At 45.5% G+C, this 22,852-nt stretch overlaps 1 protein-coding gene across 1 annotated transcript; it reads right to left on the bottom strand.

Annotated features, from left to right (window-relative positions):
* Positions 1 to 254: 254 nt before the first annotated feature.
* On the bottom strand, positions 255 to 22,806 carry LOC146353696 (aquaporin AQPAe.a-like). Its single transcript, XM_084837115.1, has 6 exons — positions 22,716 to 22,806; positions 16,018 to 16,211; positions 8,318 to 8,674; positions 6,939 to 7,103; positions 5,524 to 5,604; positions 255 to 3,291 (listed from the first exon to the last, which is right to left on the bottom strand). Exons 2-6 carry the CDS (start codon positions 16,153 to 16,155, stop codon positions 3,082 to 3,084), a joined length of 951 nt encoding a protein of 316 aa, XP_084693241.1. The 5' UTR covers positions 16,156 to 16,211; positions 22,716 to 22,806; the 3' UTR covers positions 255 to 3,081.
* Positions 22,807 to 22,852: the final 46 nt, after the last annotated feature.

A 22,852-nucleotide genomic window follows, 5' to 3' on the forward strand; every position in this document is an offset into this window, starting at 1 on the left:
CTGAAACCATGCATTCATTCATTCACATTCCCGGGTTCTACAGTAGCCCTTTGTGAATTTGAACACACACACACACACGTTACCTTATCCCAGAGATTTCCCCAGTTCTGTCCAGTTCATAGATCTCCTATTTGTTCTCCATCATTTCTCACCAAAAAATGTGCCCAGGGCCAGCCCTGTCCTTGGGCAGGGTGAGACCTAATGCCTCAGGCGGCAGATTCAGGTGTACCATTAAAGAGCAGCAAACTCTCAGTGACAATGGTGACTGTATATATATTTATCATCATGCAACATTATTTGGATTTTCTGCCTCAGGCATCAACATGTCTTGGGTAATTTCTGGCTGTGCTGCCACTCATATCCAGCCAAGGGTATGAGTCCAGACATCTGTGAGTCCAGATGTCTGGAAATCTATACACAATCAAGTTGACAAATGTGGAATTTGGGTTCTTGGGAATTTTTTTAAAACAATAACAAACAGGGGCACAACCCACAAATGGCCAAGCTGTGCTGAGGGTACTGTCAACTTCCCTAGCACCAGTACAAGTGGCTGAACCCCAGCATTTCCCAGTGGCCGTGTACCATATGCTGAGGCCACTAGGACTGGAGCTGATCAAGAGCTGTTGTGAAATGGTGCAGGGAAGGGGAACATCAGCTCATCACCACTGGTGCTCATACCTCCAAGTTTCTCGTCCTGTATGTCTGAAAATATGCAAGCTTCGGCAAACAATGGTACCACTCAGGTGATGGAGCTTCTGAGTTTTGCAGGGTTACCCAGTTGTCCTTCAAGGCCTCTAGGCATCATGTTTCACTGCCCTTTTATCTACAATTGTCCTCCAGTAATCTTAAACTGTCTTTCTGCCACCACATGACACCTTAAAAAAACATTCCAAATTCTGCAAAGCTCAGTGTACTGTGCGGTCAGGGTGAGTACTTTGAAAGCAAGCTATGAAAATTTGCTAGGCAAAATGCAATGGATTTACAGAAATTAGTTCAGAGGAGTAAAAGCCCTCTTCACTCTATGCTCCACCTCATCACCATCCCTGGTGTAAAACTACCATACAAGGGTGCTTCCAACACAGGACTCCTAGTGCTACCAGTTAAATGGCATTGTGCATCTATTCCATATTTTCCTTAACAGATTTTTTTCTGGTAAGAAGAAAGGTGGAAGAAGCTGTGAGAAACTTAGCGTGGCCATGATAGTGCAGTTCAAGTACTTGAAAGGGTGTTGCAGAGAGGAAGGCCAGGATCTCTTCTCGATCATCCCAGAGTGCAGGACACGGAATCATGGGCTCAAGTTACAGGAAGCCAGATTCCGGCTGAACGTCAGGAAACATGTCCTGACTGTTAGAGCAATACGACAATGGATCCAATGACCTAGGGAGGTAGTGGGCTCTCCCAAACTGGAGGCATTCAAGACGAGGCTGGACAGCCATCTGTCAGGGATGCTTTGACTTGGATTCCTGCACTGAGCCGGGGGTTGGACTTGATGATCTTATAGGCCCCTTCCAACCCTACTAATCTATGATTCTATGTGTCCTCTTTTACAGAGGACAGTCTTCTATTTGAAGGGCTGCCAGAGGACTGCCCTCTATTTGAAGGACTATCCTGTCCAAGCCTGGTTTAAAGATAAAGAACCATCAGAAGGAGGAGCTGGGCCTTGGAGCTGCCCATAAAAAGCACCTGGACAGCAGACTGAGCAAGGCACACAGGTCACCTGGCCACAGTCTTCCACACTATGGTGAGATGTACTATGTTTCTATTTAAATTATAATAATTATTTCTTAATTTCTATCTATTCATATAAACTAGCATATGCAAATGTTATGCAAATTGGTGTCTTCCTTTGTCCTCTTTTTTTTGGTGATTCATAAGTGGCCACCCTAAAAACGTGGGAGGTTTACAAATGGAAGACGACGTTTTCTGGGCACCCACCCATCCAGGTAAATTTCTGTGTTTGAGGCAGAGTGTTTGTAGAATAAAGGATTTATCTGGAAGCACCCCCAAACAGTCCAGCTCTTTTGCCTAATGCTTCCTCAGTCCTGTGCAATGTGGGGCAGACTTTAAATGAGGGGTAGACTTTAAATAAGGAGCCAAATTGAGAGGTACAAAGGAGACAAGGATGCCAACTAGACATAAATCCCTCCCTGGGGCTGGAGTCTTAGGGGTTAACTACTCAGCAAAAGGAATGAGGATAGAAGCAGGCCCCTCTGCGCTTGGAACAAGGCCTCTGGGATATTTGTCACCACAGCATTTTGGAGCAGAGGTTTACTCAGAGCTGTTCAACAGGCTCTAATTCTCTCTGGGCGCCTCCTAGGGATTTATCAGCCTGCTTGGTGATTGGGCGGCAGGGGGAAACTGCCAGGCCTGAAAGAGACAAGGACAATAGGACTTGCTGGGCTCAGCGCTTAACCAGGCCCAGCTTGTTCGAGGCACACGGGGAGGGGAATCAAGATACGCATGTCACTCACGCTGTTGCACTCTCCCACTTTATTGTGCACCAGGTTCAGAGAGAAGCCTGTTGTTGAACTCTACCCACGTGGCAAACAGAGCAAAGGGGTGCGGTGGTTGTTTCGAGATGTTCCCTAATGAGTGCTACAGTGAGGGGCAAATGAGACACAGGCCTGGGGAAGGGACATGCCTAAGGTCACAAGATAAAACCAGTGGCAGAGCATGGAACAGAACCCAGCGGGCCTAGTTTCCAATCTTTCAGCACACTAGTTGCTGCATCAGTCCTGGGAACAAAAACCAGAACGCCTGGGCCTGCTTGCTCTTGTGCTACCTCACTAGGTCCTATCCAGGGACAAAGAGAGCCCAGGAATCCTGGCTTCCAGCTTTTCCTTGTGTTAGCCTATTAGTCCTCCATACTCGCTAAGCTGGGGACAGATTCCTGGCAATTGCTCAGTGCCATGATTATCAGCCTGCGTTGTCTTTAGAGGTTCAGATCCCAGGCCCACCTTAGTGCCAGGGCCCAGCTGGTAATGTGTATGAAAGAGAACACAACTGAGTAAGGTGGCAAAAAAAGCATGGATAGAGGGGGCTTTCCAGGAAGGCAATGAGATGGGAAGTTGTTGCTGTTTCCTATTCGGTGCCGTGTTCCCCCTTGCAAGGTGGTTTGACATGGGCAGGGGCAGAGAGTGAGGAACGAGACACACTGGCCGCCTCCACAATCTCGATGTCACGGCAGGTCAGGCAGGCAACTAGTTTCTCCCGTGAAGCACTGTTGGCAAAGAAGAATTCATAGGATACTCCAGCAAGGATGGCGCCCAGGATGGGGCCAAGCCAGTAGACCTGTAAGAAAAGCAAGAAAGCACAGGAGTGAGCAGCGCATCATCCCTGGGAAAGGTGTGAGGGACAGAGAAGGTTGGTCCAGAGAGACTTTTAACATGTTCAGGGAGAATCGAATCAACTTGGTGCAGGGCGAAGGCATGTGGGGAAACAGTTTCCAGGGTGAGGCTCAGCCAATGTACTTGCAAGGCGGGGGGGCGGTACCCAGACCAGGTGCTGGCAAACACACCTTGGAGCAACTTTCCCCAACCTGGTGCCCTCCAGATCTGCTGGGCTGCAACTCCCCATGCCATACTATCTGGGAATGACACATCTGGAGGGCACCAAGTTGAGGAAGGCTGCCTTAGTTGGAACTTAGATGGACCACTTGTGTGCTTGACCCTTGCCCTTCATGGCTTATTAAATCAAACAAGGAGGGGTTGTCCGGCTGGGTCCAGGAGGTTGTAAATTCCTCCTTGAGAGAGGGAGTGGTGCCTGCCGCTTTAAAAGAGGCGGTAATTAGACCACTCCTGGACCCAGAGGATGTTAACAATTATAGGCCAGTGGCCAACATCCCCTTCCTGGGCAAGGTGCTTGAGCGGGTGGTTGTAGGACAGCTCCAGGCACTCTTGAATGAAACAGATTATCTAGATCCATTTCAATTGGGCTTCAGGCCTGGTTTTGGAACGGAAACTGCCTTGGTCGCCCTGTGGGATGACCTCTGCCGGGAGAGGGACAGGGGGAGTGCGACCCTGTTGATTCTCCTGGACCTCTCAGCAGCTTTCGATACCATCGACCATGGTATCCTTCTGGATAGGTTGTCTGGGTTAGGAGCTGGAGGCACTGCACTACAGTGGTTCCGCTCCTACTTGGATGGCCGATTCCAGAAGGTGGTGCTGGGGGATTATTGCTCTGTGCCATGGCAATTATGCCATGGGGTTCCACAGGGCTCTATTTTATCCCCCATGCTGTTTAACATCTACATGAAACCGCTGGGGGAGGTTATCCGGAGGTGTGGGCTGAGGTGCCATCAATATGCAGATGACACCCAGCTCTACCTCTCTTTCTCATCAAAACCAGGTGAGGCAGTGGCTGTTCTGAATCAGGGCCTGGGCACGGTAATGGACTGGATGAGGGCCAATAAACAGAAACTCAATCCAGACAAGACGGAGGTACGGTTAGTGGGTGGTTCGTCTGCCCGGCTAGGTGATATTCAACCTGTTCTGGAGGGGGTTGCACTCCCCCTAAAGGATCAGGTTCGTAGTTTGGGGGTGCTCTTGGATCCAGAACTGTCACTTGAGGCACAGGTGAACTCAGTGGCACGGAGCACTTTTGATCAGCTTAGGCTGGTATACCAACTACGCCCTTATCTGGACAGAGATAGCCTAGCTACAGTTATCCATGCTCTGATAACTTCTCGTCTGGATTACTGCAATGCGTTATACGTGGGGCTGCCTTTGAAAATGGTCCGGAAACTTCAGCTGGTCCAAAATAGGGCAGCAAGATTGTTAACAGGGACTGGCCTGCGAGCTCATATTACGCCAGTACTTTTCCAGCTGCACTGGCTGCCAGTCCATTTCCGGGCCCGATTCAAAGTGCTGGTGTTAACATTCCAAGCCCTTAACGGCTTGGGGCCAGGTTACCTGAAGGATCGCCTCCTCCCATATGTGCCTGCCTGGACCTTAAGATCATCATCAGCGGCCCTTCTCCGTGAGCCCCTGCCAAAGGAAGTGAGGCGGGTGGCTACTAGGAGGAGGGCTTTTTCTGCTGTGGCACCCTGGCTCTGGAATGAGCTCCCTAGTGAGGTTCGCCTGGCACCTACATTGTACTCTTTTCGGCGCCAGGTGAAGACCTTTTTATTTTCCCAGGCTTTTTAGCTTTCTAAATTTTTATCTTTGCTGTTTTAAATCTGTATTTTAAACTCTTGCACTGCTGCTAGGTTTTATTGTGGTTGTATTGTTATATTGTGGTTTTAATGTTCTATATATTTTAAATTGTTTTATTGTGTGTTGTTTGGTTTTAATTTTTGTGAACCGCCCAGAGAGCTTTGGCTATTGGGCAGTATAGAAATGAAATAAATAAACAAACAAACAAACAAACAAACTACAGTTACAGCACCCAGGGCTTCTGCACCATCTTCATCCCGGGCTCCTAAATCAATCAATCTGAGGAGCGGAGGGCCCAGTAAAATACGTGGGGGAAGATGGAGGGCAGCGTGCCGTTCTCCTCTCAACAGGCTCTCCAGCATCCACTCACCCAGTGATGCTCCCAGATTCCTGTTACCACTGCTGGTCCCAGCGATCGGGCTGGGTTCATACTGCCTCCAGAGAATGTGCCCTGCAGGAACATCAAATTGGTATGCTCAGTGGTGGGGTTCCCTCTCCCGCCTTCAGCAGATTGTTTCAAGACGTAGTCTGCATTCTTCTTCTTTTTTAAACAACAACAACAACACAGCATCTTCTTTCTAATTAGTGCTCATCATTGTCATGTGCTATTTATAAAGCCCCTCCTATGTGCCAGGTACTGCACAGATATTTGTAAAAATCCCACGTCCCTGCCCAAAGGCTCACAATTGACTCCCAACTAATGATATTCAATCTGTTCCACTTCTGAAGAATCCTTTAGCAGTAATATGTATGGTATGTAGGTTTCTGCACTAAAAAAATAAAAACAAAACCCTGATTCTGGAGCCAGAATCCCACAATTCTGTGATATGAATAAATGATGCAAATATGTATACATGTCTTTATGAACTTATTCTGCGTGCAAATTTTGGTTTCAGCATACTTTCTGATTTGCTAGTCTTCCTTTGCGCAAACAGTGCAAAATACAATGCTGTGTGTAGATGGAAAATCCCTTCCCTGCTTCTGGCCAAGATTGCATCACCCTTTCGTAGAGCTCTGCACTTTCTCTTTCTTTCTTTCTTTCTTTCTTTCTTTCTTTCTTTCTTTCTTTCTTTCTTTCATCTATCTATCTATCTATCTATCTATCTAATTTATATCCCACCTTTTTTCCTCTTTAAGGAACCCAAGGCGGCGTACATAATCTTCCTCCTTTCCATTTCAGCCTCACAACAACAACCTTGTGAGATAGTCTGGGCTAAGAGTATGTGACTGGCCCAAAATCACCCAGTCAGCTTCCATGGCCAAGTGGAGACTAGAGCCCGGATCTCCTGGCCCCCAGTCCAACCCTTTAGCCACTACACCACGCTGGCTCTCATTTTCAGCCAGAATCCCTGTTTTGCTCCCCTAATAATGGGCTGACACTGAGGGGTATAGTCATGATACACAAACTATATGATTGCACTTCGGGAAGTACATCAGTTATAAAACCAACGTGAGAACAACTTTGCTTTCTGAGGGTAGCGTATTTTTAAAATTATAAATATTATTTTCTGAAGTAATGAGGACTAGGGTCTTGCTCCACTGAAATAATAATATCTGAAATTTCCTTAATGTTACCAAAAGGCATGAGAGATGCTGGCATCTGCCACATCTGGAAAAAGTAATGTTCAGATCAGCTCTCAGTTGTATGGTGTAGGTGTCTTGAGGTTACAGGTACTAATTCCTTTGTCCAGACTGCTGCTAGGACACAGGGCTTCCATTCAATGGATCTAGAATTTCTAACCAACACCTAAAAAGGACAGCTTGTTCAGCTGCATGGGATCTTACCGCAGCGAGTGCTCCTGCTATCACAGAGAAGCCAATGGCCAAGATCCCAGGCTCACCCAACTCACGCTTCCGATGATCTTCCACAGCAAAGATGGTGAGAGCCAGCTGGAAAGTGGAAAAGGCCTCCATCCCCAAGGCCTGTCCAGCATTCCCCTCACTGCTGACCTAAAATGGAGACACAAAAGAGACAATGGGAAGGAGGAAGGATTGAGTGTGGAGGCTGTGATTCCCCTGGCCAGGAGTGGAGACTTCAAGTCATAGAAGTTCTTCCTCCAGTAACACACATCATGTTTTGACTATGCAGTCAAATATTGTGCAGTCCAGATTGTCACTACTGAAATTGTGTTCAATAGTGATGTTGAAATTTGTCAATATATAATGCCTTTTGCCAGTTGATATTAACATACATCTTCAAAGAGGTCTTGTATTGTAATAACCATATTTGAAAATCAATTCTGTGTACTAATTTTTGATCCTGCTATTTTAATTGCAACTCTGGGTAAGCTAAACTATGCAGATTTTCACATATCAAATGCAAAGTAGGAGTTATTTTTATATATACATACATGTACATACATATCATGAGTCCAAATAATAACAAAAACATTATATGGCTAACTTTTATTTACTTTTAATTGTTACAAATAGAATGTGTGTGTGTGTGTGTGTGTGTGAGAAAATATAAATCACGTTGTTGCTATGTTATGTTCTATGTTTATAATTTCAAGATGGCCACCATTTCACGTCAGATGACAGTTTACTCAGGCATTGTTGCCCTCACAACTATGTATGCGTATCTTACATTTACAGATAAAAGATAAGAAAATATTTTTTAAATGTTATGTTCCTGTCCAGAATGGAGTGAAATAAAGGGGAGGGGGGTTGGCTAAGGGGAGGCAGAATCAAAACAGATATTTTGTTCTGAGAGATATTGCCACCCTATCCAGAGGTTGGTGGATGAAAATTGGACAGGTAATCACCCTGCATCCAGAGCAGTCAATGAGAGGGAGAGAAGAGGGCAGTGGAATGCTGGGAAAGGGTCAACAAAGTGACAGAACCAGCACCTGGCAAGTGAGAGCAAGGAGACTTCCTTGGCCCCAATTCCCTCCTTTGGCCAGGGTCAGGTGATGGGGCATGGGCTGAATCCTTGCCAGATATTCTTCAGGTCACCAATTCAAGACTCACTGTGGGCTCCTGACCTAAGTGACCCAATGAGACACCATGAATCAGGACTGATGCAGCCACTGTGGGCACTACTACTGAAATCATTTTATTTTTATTCCTGGCTAGGGTGGACAAAATTAATTTTAATCTCCTTGGATATCTTGGGGGGGGGGGTGGAGAGACTGTAAGGAAGAGAAGGAGTGTAGCTTACTTACCTTTGTGACCAATTGCCCAATGGCTGAGCTGGGCAACACAAGGTAGAAGACCCCTGATGCTAAGATGGCGCCTAGACACTGGGCCAGGATATAGCTGGCAGCATGCAGAACATCCAGTTTGCGAGTGCACAGGAAGGCCATGGTGAGTGCTGGGTTGACTTGGGCACCACTGATCTCACCAAAGCAGTGAGCCAAGCTGATGGCAATCAGCCCTGCAGCAAGGGCTGGTTGGAGTGGGGAAGGGAGCACCTCTTTAGGACCAGTAGGGGATGAGGCACCCAGCACGACCCAGACAAAGATCAGAGTGCCAGCTGCTTCCGCCAACAGGCAACACCAGAACTGACGGCTCCGCAGTTCCTGGAGTGTGGAGGGAATAAGTAAGAGTCACTAGGGAAGGGCATGCCACACACCAAAGACGTACAGGTTGTTGAGATATGCCACTGCGGCAATCTAACCTGTCCTCCTAGTTAATGTAAGCCATTAGACTCTCTTAATCTAAGTCTCTTAACATCAGACCTCTCACCTGGGCATGGCTAAAGTTTAAAAGAAAAACCCCAGTCAATGACTGTGTGGATTTTTTCAAATCATGACCCAGTGAGGAGCACTCTTTGGCCCAGTGCTCCAAAATTAGGAAATCATCACATCTCTTTGCCCCAGATGTTTAAAATCATATTCTGGTTCATCACCCTGATATCTGCAAGGAAAAATGCTGGGTTATTTTTTTTTTAAATGTATATAAATAAATGAATATTGTGAAGAAGATATTATCCAGAAAAAAAATCCAAGCCCAGTCCTGGAGGAAAAAGAATAGAGGTAGGATTCTGGCTAACACAGGCTGTTTCCTAATGAACCCTCAAGGCACAACGCACTCAAACATTTCCCATATCTCATTCATTCTCACCATAATCCTGCAAGGTGGACCACTAAGGCTATGTCTGAAAAGTCCATGAGATAACATGCCTATGTAAGCAGTGTAGAGAGAAACTGGGCTCAGAGATGATGAATTTCCTGCTCCCTGCTCTGTCCCAAGTAGGGTCTCCTGCCCTAGATCTTGTAGCCGGTTCAATGAACCCTGAGGAGGTCCTGCTGTCTTTGGACTGTGAGCAGTGGACTTCTGACTCTGATGAGCAGAAAGGCTTTAAGGAGCATTCCTGACCCCAACTCACTTGCCCCAACAGCAAACCTCACCTCCTAGGAGAAGCCAACAAGTGAGTAAAAAGGCCCTGGGCCTTTAAAATGGCCAGATGTACCTGCAGTTGGAGGAACTTCAAGCCCTGCATATACAGCTATGCCAAGTTCTGGAATGGGCCAAACCTACATATAAAAAAACAGGCTGACCAAAAATGCCAAGCATAGCTATCCACCTGATACCTGGTGAACACCTGGCTGCTTAAGAAACTGGATTATCACTATCTGGGGCTCTTTCCCATAACCCAGGTAATCAATCCAGTTGCCTTTTGCCTTCAGTTGCCCTGCTCCTACCTATGAAAACCCACCCTGTTTCACAGATCCCTCCTGGGCCCTGTATCCTGGGTCACCAGCCCATATAACCACCAACTGCCACCCCCTCTGGGCACAATAGATGGGGAGGAGGAATTTGAGCTACATCATACTATAGACTTTGACTGAAAACGGGGCCAACTACTGTACCTTGCGAGGGGGGCGGGCTACAAGCTCAAAGAATTCTCACGGGAATTGGCTGGGCATCTGCACACACCTTGCCTTGGGAAACTATTCTATGCTCAGTTCCTCCTCACCCTCCTCTGCCAGAAACTGAGCCCCTGACAGGCCTGAGAGAGGTGGGCCCAGATGACCTGGACCAAAAACATTTGGAGGTAGAATCCTTGAACAGCAGCAGCAGCAGCTCTGAGGAAGAGTCAGACCTGCCCCCCCACTCTGTTCTGAGTAGGGCCCCCTGCCCTAGATCCTCCACTCAGCCCACAGAACTTGGGGAAGTACCACTGCTGCCACTGAATGCCAAGGAGTGGAATCAAGCCGAACGAGCTTGAGGAGCATTCCCCAAATCAGTTGCCACAGCTCCAAATCTCATCCCCTAGTAGAACCCAACAAGTGTGTAAAAAATACCAGTCATTTAAGGGGCTAGAGCTTCAGATTAACTCTCTTGACCAGAACATCAAACCTTGGCAGTTGCCCCAAGTCAGCCCAAATGTGATGTGTTGCATTGCCTGAGATGCAGGGTTGCTAGCCACTGGTCCTGAAACCTAGCCACTGGTCCAGCATCTCAAATCTTGTCCAGGGTCCTGACTGTGCTCTTGTTCCAGGCTGGCTCTGACTTACAGCCTCGCCTCTTGCAATCTCACCTGAACTGTTGTTTTCCTGTGCTGGTGGAATTTCTGATGATCAGGACAGTGTGTGTGTGTGCGTGTGTTGTGCAAGAAAAACTGAGAGACTTGGTACCACAACCTGGAATCACATATCGGGTGTTTCCAGAAGGAGGCCTCCTAACACTACTAATCAGAAGGCATTCTGCAGTAATTGTCTTTTTTTCCTTTCCTTTCCTTTCCTTTCCTTTCCTTTCCTTTCCTTTCCTCTTAACAGATTTTCTGCGGTAAGAAAAATGACAGAAGAAATGGTGGGGAAGATGTCATTGTCTGGACCTCTCGGTAAAATTCTGTGAATGACGCAGGAGAACGGCACTGTGAAAGCTTTATTTGGAAGCTAAGTTTAGCATAGATTAAGTTTTTAACCAATTCAGAACCCAGCACTAGGGGTATCCGGAGCTGATCCTTGCACCCTCAATTTGCCTAGCCCAACTAATGGCTCAGGACATACAGCTGGGTCATGACCTGACCTAAAGTGGCTTGCACCAAGGCTGGAGAGAAAGTGTGTGTGTTCTATATAATAAAAGTGAGGCCCATGTTGCAGATTGGGCTTAAAAAGGGGGTCTTAGAAAAGCCGAAGACTCTTGCTCAGCAAGATGTATTGAGGTAGGATTAAAATACCTACCTTTAAAAACATCCCTTTAGGAACAGCATCTGCCCACTACCCAAAGTGTTTCTTTTCTGATTCTGAACATATCAGCGCAGTGAGCACACCAACAAAAATATACCTTCTCTGCAACGTTAAGACTCGTGTTTTCATTGCTAATGGCCATGAAGAATAACCAATTTCTTTTCTCTTCGTAATTGTCTCAGTACATAAAAATGGAACAAACCACATTTCCTCTCTATACCAGCCAGTGTAGTTCAACTCTGAAAGGAGTAAAATGGAGACAGCCATTATGGATATTGTGGCAAACATATTAAAATTGGCCAGTTGAGCTGAAGCTCAAAGTAATGGAAGTCAGTCTGCTTAGGGATTATTGGAGGATAAAAACAAGGACAGGAGGACAGAGCCTACTGCTAGGAAGGAAGGAAGGATTATCATAGGGAGAGAGTACAGAAAACTGGTCAGACAAGTGGACTGATAGACAAGTGGATGAACTGCTATAGGGAAAGACAGGTGGACAGCAGCAACTACAGAAGGATGGGAAGGGAATTGGGGATTCATCCAATTTGGCTGCCTCTAACACTCAAAGCGGGATATCCTTACCTCCCTGATGCCCATGGTGTCTGGCTTGCCAATTCTGATCTGAGTGAGAGAAGGTGCGTTGTTGCTGTCATCTAGTGGTTTACCAAACCCTACATTCCCCCCTCCCTCTTCCTCCCTCACCATCAGCTAGGATCCTCTTAATGATGAAAGAGACACAGTCCAGAGGAAGATGAAGAACAGGTATCAAGGAACAGCCAAATGGTCAGAAGTAAAATTGGACACAGGGGTTCATTAGATGCCCCCCAAAATCCCAATAGCCCATTATTTATCATCGGCGTCATCAACTTGTTATACCCTGTCATATCACAGTTTCTTCAAATGTCCTTGACACAGGTCTACTGTGTTCAGTCAACGAACACCCTACTATCAGCCTTGTTCCTTCCGCTCCAAAGTTCATGGGGAGAAGAGGGAAATCTCTTCAGACAAAATAATCTCTATGATTTTTTTTCCTAAAAAAGCTTTAAAACAAATGTGTGTGCGTGTGCGCGTGCGTAAGGAGTCTCAGGCACATGTTGACACCAGGGATGTCAAGGCAACAGTTTCCTTTGAACCTAACTCAGGAGCTCATCTGAATGGGGTTGTCACAGTTACGATGGCTCCAGGCTAGAATTAATTTTTGTATGATCAGAGATGATTGCACACACATTTCAATGAATCTACATATGCAATGGATAACAGGGTTTTTTTCCCCCCTTGTCCAAAGATGGGGAAATCCTAGATGACGCAATTAAATATGCTGCTGAATTTCCAACAGTGAGTGTGAGCACAAATATTGCAGAAATGTGGTTAAATGTCTGAGTCTGCACAGAAGGATGTCAAGTGTGCATGTAAGTGTATATGTGGGTGGGCATGTCTGTGTGGGCCATTTTTTTTTTTTTTGCAGAATCAGTCCTGTGCTGAGCCTGTATTGATCCCCAGTTCTTTTGCAATGTGGGTAGAGGAAAGGGATTGTGGAACCATACTCCGTCTGTATGCGAAGAACAGCAGTGTCCTTGACCACAACTATCCTGTGTTGTCTGTTCTATCCATCAATATGTATTTCAAGAGTAAGCCCTGGTCTACATCAGCAGCAGTATTATCTGTATCCCATATTTTTCTGCATCAAAGATAAAAACAAAGTGGCTTACACACCTCCTTGTAAACAGAAAATCAGGACAGCACAGGTAAAGGGTTGGATAGAACCTGTCACCCTGCTGTGCCAGGGTTGTTTCCAGGCAGTTTTCTTAAATGGAAGCATTCAAATTTGGTATTCTCCATTTGTAGTGATATGGTGGAAATGTTTTGGTTATCACTGGAATGGATTAAAACAGGCAAAGTTGCCCCCAAGGAAGAGTTATAGGTTTAACGCACATTAGGCTAATCCAGACTTCCCCAACCTGGCACCCTCCAAATGTGCTGGACTACATTTCCCAGCATCCCCAACCACCATGACCAGTAGTTATGGGTGATGGGAGTTGTAGGCTAACACATCTAGAGGGCACCGGGTTGAGGGAGGCTGAGCTAATCAATCATTTTTAGCATGCCTCTGAGGTTTTCCTCTGTCTGTAGTTTAATATAGGATGAGTGCCACAGAGGATAGGTCTCTGTAAGTTTTCCATGTGTACCTGGTCACACTGATATTCACTTATGATCGGTGCTGGCCTGTTGGCATCTTATTGTTTAGCACTCCGGCGATTGATAGTCCTGGTGAGTGTGTCATTGGCCTGCTAACTGTACACAGGAATAGGCCAGCACATATTGTGCCTTACATAAGTATTCACCCCCTTTGACGTTTCCACAGTTTGTTGTGTTACAACCTGGAATTAAAATGGATTTAATTAGGATTTCTTGACACTGATCCACACAAAATAGTCCATAATGTTGATGTGGGGGAAAAAACTACATATTTTTGCAAAATGATTTACAAATAAAAAACTGAAAAGTCTTGACTGCATAAGTATTCACCCCCTTTGCTGTGACACCCCTAGATAAACTCTGGTGCAACCATCTGCCTTTAGAAGACAGCCAGTGCCATGTCGTGATGACAGTGTTGAACTGGGAGCTGGGAGATCCGGGTTCTAGTCCCCACTCGGCCATGAAGCTCACTGGGTGACTTTGGGCCAGTCACAGACTCTCAGCCCAACCCACCTCACAGAGTTGTTGTTGTGAGGATAAAATGGAGGAGGAGGAAAATTATGTTCCCCGCCTTGGGTTTCTTAAAGAGGAAAAAAGGTGGGATAGAAATGTGATGAATGAATGAATGAATGAATGAAGTCACATAATTAGCTGAACGGAGTCCACCTGTGTGCAATTCAAGTGTCACATGATCTCAGATTAAATAAATACACCTGTTTCTGGAAGGCCCCAGAGTTTGTTGGAGAGCATATCTAAACAAACAGCATCATGAAGACCAAGGAGCTATCAAAACAAGTCTAGGATAAAGTTCTGGAGAAGCACCAATCAGGGTTGGGTTATAAAAAATATCCCAAACTATGAACATCCCGCAGAGCACCATTAAATCCATTATTACAAAATGGTAAGAATATGGCACAACCGCGATTCTGCCTAAAGAAGGCTGTCCATCAAAACTCAGTGACCTGGTAAGGAGAGCAGTAGCCAGAGAAGCAACCAAGAGGCCAATGGTAACTCTGAAGGAGCTGGAAAAATCCACAGCTGAGATGGAAGAAACTGTCCATGAGTTAACTATCACCCGGACGTTCCACAAAGCTGGGCAAGATGGATGGAGCCAAATACAGGGCAATTCTAGAGGAAAACCTGTTTCAGTCTACAAGGGACCTGGGACTGGGGCAGAGGTTCACCTTCCAGCAGGACAGTGACCCTAAACAAGCCGCCAAAGTTACACTGGGGTGGTTTAAAAACAAGAACCTGAATGTCTTAGAATGGCCCATTCAAAGCCCGGATGTCAATGCAATTGAGAATCTGTGGCAATAAGACTTGAAAATTGCTGTTCACCAACAGTCCCCATCCAACCTGACAGGGCTTGAGCAATTTGCCAAGAACAATGGGCAAGAATTGCAGGATCCAGATGCACAAAGCTGGCAGAGACTTACCCCAAAAGACTCACAGCTGTAATTGCTGCCAAAGATGCTTCTACCCAGTAGTGACTCAGGGGGGTGAATACTTATGCAACCAACAAATGCCAGTTTGTTTTTAATTAACTTTTGTGCCACAATACAAATATTTTGCACCTTCAAAGTGTTAAGTATATTGTTTAAATCAAATGGTAAAAATGCCAATTAAATCCATTTTAATCCCAGGTTGTAACACAAGAGAATGTAGAAAAGTCAAAGGGGGGGGGGGTGAATACTTATGCAAGGCACTGTATGACAAGGCAATTTTAAACATGACCAGGTGCATGGAGAAAACTTCCATGAGAAGCTTACATCAGGTCTAGTTTGGCCCGATGTCACAATCCATACATTATACAGAAGAGGACTATCAGGCATGGTACCGGGAAATACAAAGATGTTATTTTTTACTGATTGAGCAAGGAACATAATGCAAGAGTCTTAACTTTCTGCCTTCTTCTCCAGGCCCTTCCTCTCATCCATACCCCTCCAAGAGCTGGGAGCTGAATGTAGAATTCCAGACTCGATCCTAGGAATTCCCAGACTGTGTGCTACGGCATGATAATGTGCTGTGAGAGAACTTGTCCTGTGCCATGCAAAATTAATTGAATAATTAAAGGCTCCTGTTAGTCTGCAGTACCTGTGCATACAGAAATTACCCCACTGTGACTTGGCAGGTTCACTGTTCTTTCCTATCAGCCTCTGCTAGGGGTGGGTCATTGTGCCACTTCTCTGCTTCTGGTGACTGGAACATTTTAATTACTCCAAATGCAGAGACCAGAAACACAGAGGAGGCTGCCTGATGCATCTCTGCAGAAGTTACTTCTCTGGATGTGCCTCGGGATAAGCTCCTTTGGGGATGGATAATTCTTATTCTTACAACCCACTCTAAAAGCAACCTTTTCCATTGTAAAGAGTAAAGCGTGCCTGTAATTTTAAGTGAGGAAAAAAATAATGCGCCTCAGCTATCAGAAGCGTGGGACCCATTGCTCTATTTCCTTCATTCCTATCACCAGAAATGTGTGTTTCAGTACTGAAGGAAGACCATGCTGGGATTTAGACCGTGGTCTGGCCAGTTACCTCAAAAGTGACAGGACCTTGAGAGGCTCCATCCATTGTATGCCTCTGAGCACTCGGCAGAGCCCCTCTCCTGGTTTCTGTCAAGTCAGCGCCTGGCTCAGCAAAAGCAAGGCCTTCTGCTGACCTCTCCGCTGGCATATGCTCCCTCTCTCTCTGTTCATCTCTCCTTTCTTTGGCCAGCGCTTGCTGACTTGCTGCAAAGAGCCAGAACAATCCTGCCAATGAAAAGGTGGTAACAAAGGACACCTCCCAACACCCTGCAGCAGTCATATGTCCCTGTCACATTTAATTAGTGTCCAGTGGAGTCCTTTGGGTCTGAAGATTAGAAAACAAACATCACAGCAGCCATTTTGAAGCAGGTAATGGAAAAGGAGGCAATATCTTTGACTGTCCACTCCCAAAATGTTGAGGGAGCTTTTGTGTAACCCGCTTCAACCTGAAATCTATAGGGCATCTTTTCAAACCAGGGCAGGGAACATCAATAGGTAGTCACACTGTTTCTGTTAATAGGCTTATAAACAGTGGTGTACTGGTAACATTTGAAGTACAGGTGCCCATCATGGCAGTCCCCATAGCTTTTAATAGAGTCCAAAAATGCAGGCTTATGTATGTCTTTTGTAGGTGTTTTGTAAAGCTAACAGGTATGAAATTACCAATTGAAGACCAAGCCACCCCAAAATACTATGTATTACGATAGCTCAGAACAGTATATCCATTTTCCCTTTGGTTACACTGAGGATTACAGATAAACTCAGAGGAAATAGTTGCGGGGGGCGGGGGGGATGAATCCTATTTATAAATATCCAAAGCGTAGGGTTTCCTAAAGTGTAGGTTGCAATTGGACTGGCTTTACTGAAAGACAGAAATGGGCTCACAAGACCTGTGCTAGATTGGGATGTTGGGTGGACCCAACTCTCACCCAAGGGATTGGGTTAGCAATGACACCACCATCATCCACATCTCACATGCCAATTCCTTGAGTGACACTTATCTTATCAAAAAGGCCTCAGAGTGTGTAGGGAAGAGAGAAGGAAACAGTTCTGTACTGACAGCTGGTGGTCAAAACTGAGTTTTAGAACAGAGCAGGCTTCACCATACAGGCAGGCTAGGCAACCACCAAGGGGTGGCCCAATTCAAGGGACACTTGCCATGTCTGAAGCAGCATGCAAATCTGATTTCCAGGATGACAGGTTCCCTGTGCAAAGCGTAGTGCATCCCATAATCCTCTACGATGGCACAGGGAGTTCTAGGGCAGGGGTGGGCAGACAGTAAATCTCCAGATGTTTTGGACTTGGGCATCTCTACACCAGCCTAAAATCCTGCATTTAAAACGGGGCTTTCTGCTTCCGTTTTAAATGCAGGATCACAACAACTCCCTCTTGCATGTGCTTCCTTTTCCCTCTCCCCCTTCCCCCTCCTTCTCCGTGTATCTGAGTCTTCCATGATCTTTCATTGATCTTGCTCCTCTTCTTGCCACTTTTACTCTTTTCACAGAGGAAACTGAAGTGGAACACAACAGGGGAATTTGATAGCTCATTATCTGCGATCTATTTAAAAATGGAACAAAGGGCATTTAGTGCAGGAGATGCCTTGAATGATCACGGCATCATGTAAAAAGCCTACAAATTTCCATGAAGGAGCAATCTCAATCGCAGGATAAAAGCTCCATGTGAAGGAGCCCTTCAACTCCCAGCAGGCCTGACCATTGGCTATGCTGGCAGGGGCTTCTGGGAGTTGAAATCCAGATCATTTAGAGATCTACCTTCTCCCCACCCCTGTTCTAGGGCACACTCACAAGGGGATAACCGCACCCAGCTTATGGGGACAAAAAACCTTGACCCATTCCTCATTTGAGGATAAGCAATCAAGTGGATAAAGTGAGACTGGAAAAGCTACAGAAGTATTTTGCAAACACTTCCCTTTGATTTGGGTCCTGATTGTTCCTACCCTTGCTGTAAATGATGTGAAATGAACTAGCTTGTGTAATGAACATCTGATTTCCTGAAATTCAGCAATTTTTGTGTGCATCCAGAATTCACAGGGGCAAGGGGCAAGTGGCAGTTGGTGCATGAGAAATCTGTCAACATTTGAAGTTACTTGGAATTTGAGTTTTGGAAACGAAAGACTGGGCTTTGTAAACCTGACCACCTCAAACTGTCTTCAGTGGGAAAATGTTGTTGTTGTTGTTCAGTCGTTAAGTCGTGTCCAACTCTTCGTGACCCCATGGACCACAGCACGCCAGGCCCTCCTGTCCTCTGCTCTCTCCCAGAGTGTGCTCAGGTTCATATTCATTGCATCGGTGATGCTATCTAGCCATCTCATCCTCTGCCGTCCCCTTCTCCTTTTGCCTTCAGTCTTTCCTAGCATCAGGGTCTTTTCCAGAGAGTTTTCTCTTTGCATTAGGTGGCCAAAATAGTTGAGCTTCAGCTTCAGGATCTGTCCTTCCAATGAGCACTCAGGGTTGATTTCCTTTAGGACTTTAGGACAAGATTTGACCTCCTTGAGTCCAGGGGACTCGTAAGAGTCTTCTCCAGCACCACAGTTCGAAAGCATCAATTCTTCGGTGCTCAGCCTTCCTTATAGGCCAGCTCTCACAGCCATACATTACTACTGGGAAAACCACAGCTTTGATTAGACGAACCTTTGTCGGCAAGGTGATGTCTCTGCTTCTTACTATGCTGTCTAGGTTTGCCATAGCTTTCCCCCCAAGGAGCAAGCATCTTTTAATTTCATGGCTACAGTCACCGTCTGTGGTGATTTTGGAGCACAAGAAAATAAAATCTGTCACTGCTTCCATTTCTTCCCCTTCTATATGCCAGGAAGTGATGGGGCCAGATGCCATGATCTTCGTTTTTTGAATGTTGAGTTTCAAACCAGCTTTTGCACTCTCCACTTTCACCCTCAACAAGAGGCTCTTTAGATCCTCTTCGCTTTCTGCCATTAGGGTGGTATCATCTACGTACCTGAGGTTGTTGTTAATTCTCCTGGCAATCTTAATTCCGACCTGTGATTCATCCAGCCCCACGTTTCTCATGATGTACTCTGCATATAAGTTAAATAAGCAGGGCGACAATATGCAGCCTTGTCGTACTCCTTTCCCAATTTTGAACCACTCGGTTGTTCCATGTCTAGTTCTTACTGTTGCTTCTTGACCCTCGTACAGGTTTCTCAGGAGACAGGTAAGGTGGTCTGGTACTCCCATCTCTTTAAGAATTTGCCACAGTTTGTTGTGATCCACACAATCAAAGGCTTTAGTGTAGTCAATGAAGCAGAAATAGACGTTTTTCTGGAATTCTCTTGCTTTCTCCATGATTTATTTATTTATTGCATTTATACCCCGCCTTTCTCCCTCTCGCAAGGAACTCAAGGCGGCTTACATTATCCTCCTCCTCACCGTTGTATCCTCATAACAACAACCCTGTGAGGTAGGTTGGGCTGAGAGTCTGTGACTGGCCCAAAGTCACCCAGTGAGCTTCCATGGCCAAGTGGGGACTAGAACCCGGATCTCCCGGCTCCCAGTCCGTCACTCTCACCACTACACTACACTGGCTCTCTGCCAGCGAATGATCCAGCGAATGTTGGCGATTTGATCTCTAGTTCCTCTGCCTCTTCGAAACCCAGCTTGTACTTCCGGTAGTTCTCGGTTCACATACTGCTGAAGCCTAGCTTGTAGGATTTTGGGCATAACCTGGCTGGCATGTGAAATGAGCGCAATTGTATGGTAGTTTGAACACTCTTTGGCGTTGCCCTTCTTTGGAATTGGAATGTAAACTGACCTTTTCCAGTCTTGTGGCCACTGTTGAGTGTTCCAAATTTGTTGGCATATTGAGTGTAGGCCTGCCCTGGGATATCTTTACACCTCCCTTTTCAAATGGTAGTAATTTACTCCTACATTCATTTAATCAGTAGATAGCGCAATCTGTGTTGTCTGCACTGAATTCAGTAGGGAGTAGAACTACTGCTGTTCCTCTCTGCTTTGTCCCCAGACTGACAAGTAAATTACCTGCTATTCCATATTCCCATCCCCTGAGTAATGAAGTATGGGCAACTCTCCTTTTGAAAAGGACACTCTACCCAACTATTTCTTCCCAAGATGACAGAGTAATTCATTCCTGATCTATTTGCACTATTTCTTTCATGCAGCCCAGGCGGAACAGCAATAAACTACTGCTGAATCTTTCAGTAGTAATTTAACTCAGAAGAACTGCTTGTCAAGGGCAAACTCCACCCTGGTGGCACCAGAGCCAGCATTAGTTCTCATAATAAATCAGTCGTAAACTGTCAGTTCAATTGCATCCTTGGAATCCAGCAAGATTTCTGTATGAAAGCAGAAAGTGGTGTTTTTGTCTTCTTGACTACATTGCTTCATTGGCTTGGATCACACGTACTGATAAGCCTGCTGGTGCATGCTACTCAGTCACTCCTGCTTGACTCTTCCTGCCAAGTGGGAGCAGCTAAACAAATCAGGAAGCCTCCATCCAAGGCTTGTTTAGTATTATATCCAAACCGGGATTTCAGGTTTGTTCCTCTCCTAACAAGCCAGAGTCATAAACGAGGGTTTGTTCTTGGGTTATTAGGAGAGCAACAAGCCAGAGATCCTGGTTCGCATATAACACTAAACAAGCCATGGATGGAGGCTTCTTGGTTTGTTTAGCTGCTCCCGCAAGATGAGCCAAGTGGGAACAACTGTGCACCTGCATGCTTGCTCACTCCTGATAATCATTCCCAATCACTTATTGTTAACATGTGAACTCGCTCATTGTGTCCCACATGACCGAATTTCCAGTGTGCCAACTGATAGATTTATCTTAATTTACCTGCAAAGGAAGTGCTTATAGCAGCTTAAACGTAAGCAGACAATTTGCACAAATTATGTAGAGTCTGGAAGGTGTTCGTTTTCAAAAAGATCAGCATCTGCACAGTTAACAAGGTGAAGCTGCACATGATGTGGAAATTTGGTGATTGAATTTCCCAAAATTTATTTTGACGTATTTATTCTATTTTTACTTGAAAAAACAGTCAGAGAGAGTTCTAAAATGACTTTAACCAACAGTGCTATGTGTGTATATTTTCAATTTAAACCTAATTTTTCCAATCTAAGGGTGCTTCCAGAAGGAGAACTCCTAGTGCTATCAGTTAAAAGGCACTGCGCAGCAATTCCTACTTTTTTTCCTTAACAGATATTCCGTGGCAAGAAAAAAGTTGGAAGAAGTAACGGAGAAATTCCGGAGGGCTATAGATGATGTTGTCTGGAAACCCCACCCCTCCATAAAATTCTGTGAATGAGGCAATGTGATAGCGTGTTAAAAGCCTCTTCCGGAAGCACTCCTGATCACCCATCCCAGCTCCAATTGTCACATGATGGGGGGAAATGCAGATATCTATATATTTTTTTTGGTTGTGAGCAACTTTGAGAGGGAGTGGGGATTCATATTGAGAGAAAGTACAGGAGACAGTTAAAAACTCTCCCTCAGCACTGCTGCTCTTATTCAATTCAGACCCTGTTGCAGCTGCTTCTAAGCAATAATACACTGTTCTGTGAATTGATAAAGGGCAGTATATAAATATTTTAAATAAATAAGTTCAGAAAACCTGATCCTGGATTTCCCAGTACATATGTAATTTATCCCAAATGCTAACTCTATGAATAGAATGTATTTTAGGGGAAGGAAAATTGACCCTCCTCTTTCCCCCAATAGGACAGGAAGGCCTGGCGTGCTATGGTCCATGGGGTCACGAAGAGTCGGACACGACTGAACAACAACTTTCCCCCAATCCCAGATTAGTTTATTGCTCACCCCTGAACCCTGTTACAAAGGGGAAATTGAGGTATTGGATTATGTATTTTTAGCTATCAGTCTGAAGTTCGGTCAATCAACCAGTGGTTCTCAATGCCTATGGCTTCTCTGGTAGCTATGTGACTTTTTTGTGTTGTCCCAGTAATTTCTCTGTGTATTGAATTTTGATCACTACTGCAATTTTCAGGTATTCCAAGCAATAAAAGCCAATCTATAAAGAGTTCTGCATATGCTGGTAGGCAGTTATGGAGGGGTGTGTGTGTGCTTTATATATGCCACAAAACTGTGGTAAAGCCTTTCCTGGACTGTACTACTTTAGTTGGCAAATGAAGAATGGAGTTGGAATGCTCCCCATTAAAGAAACTCCTTGCATTAAAAAAAAAAAGGGTGGGGAGCTAGCTTGAATTCTGCCAATATATTAGCTTCCTACATACAGGATTATTTATTTGTCTGGTGGGAGGGCATAGAGCATTAGCTTGCAACGTCGCCCCTGCTGTTTGAAATGCTACATCCCAGGAAAAGCTTTAACTCTTAATTTCCCTGCTTGTTTAAATCAGCCCAGCGGACCACATTAACCATGCAGTACACCAAAAAGTCCGTATGGACAGCCAGACATTAGAGCCAGGCAGTTATGTGAATAGGTATTCAGACAACACTAGGGAATAGGGTTGCCACCTTCCAAACAGGAAGATTCTTGCGCCGAAGTTTCAGAAATGTAAGGCAGGTAAAAATCCACCTTGCAAAATCCAGCATGGCGATGCACGACGGGAGATTAGATTAACCGGTTGAGTGTTTGCCTGTCGCATAGCTATATAGATATTGAAAAGATGGCGCGCGCGCGCATGCACCAGCAGTTTGGGTTTCCAATCCAGATCACATTCAACGCCCTCAGGGTCCTACCTATTCATATTCTGCCTCAAGCGTACAAAATGACGGTCCAACCACGCGAGAAGCTTTACTTCACTTCAAGATGGCTCCAGCGGCGAAAGGGGGGGACTTTCCGAAGGAAACGCGCCCTACGATAAGATGGCGGCTCT

Source organism: Heloderma suspectum, chromosome 2, assembly GCF_057233095.1.
Source record: "Heloderma suspectum isolate Gila_16-S chromosome 2, 16-S_ref, whole genome shotgun sequence".
In the NCBI taxonomy this organism is placed as follows: domain Eukaryota; kingdom Metazoa; phylum Chordata; class Lepidosauria; order Squamata; family Helodermatidae; genus Heloderma; species Heloderma suspectum.

What these genes read in the sequence shown, in the direction of transcription:
- LOC146353696 (XM_084837115.1), bottom strand. Translation starts at nt 16,155, where the DNA reads ATGCCAGCGGAGAGGTCAGCAGAAGGCCTTGCTTTTGCTGAGCCAGGC. An exon ending in AAGGTCCTGTCACTTTTGAG is followed by an intron (nt 8,675 to 16,017) that starts GTAACTGGCCAG and finishes TCCACACTCCAG; the next exon opens with GAACTGCGGAGCCGTCAGTT. An exon ending in TTGGGCAATTGGTCACAAAG is followed by an intron (nt 7,104 to 8,317) that starts GTAAGTAAGCTA and finishes TCTCCATTTTAG; the next exon opens with GTCAGCAGTGAGGGGAATGC.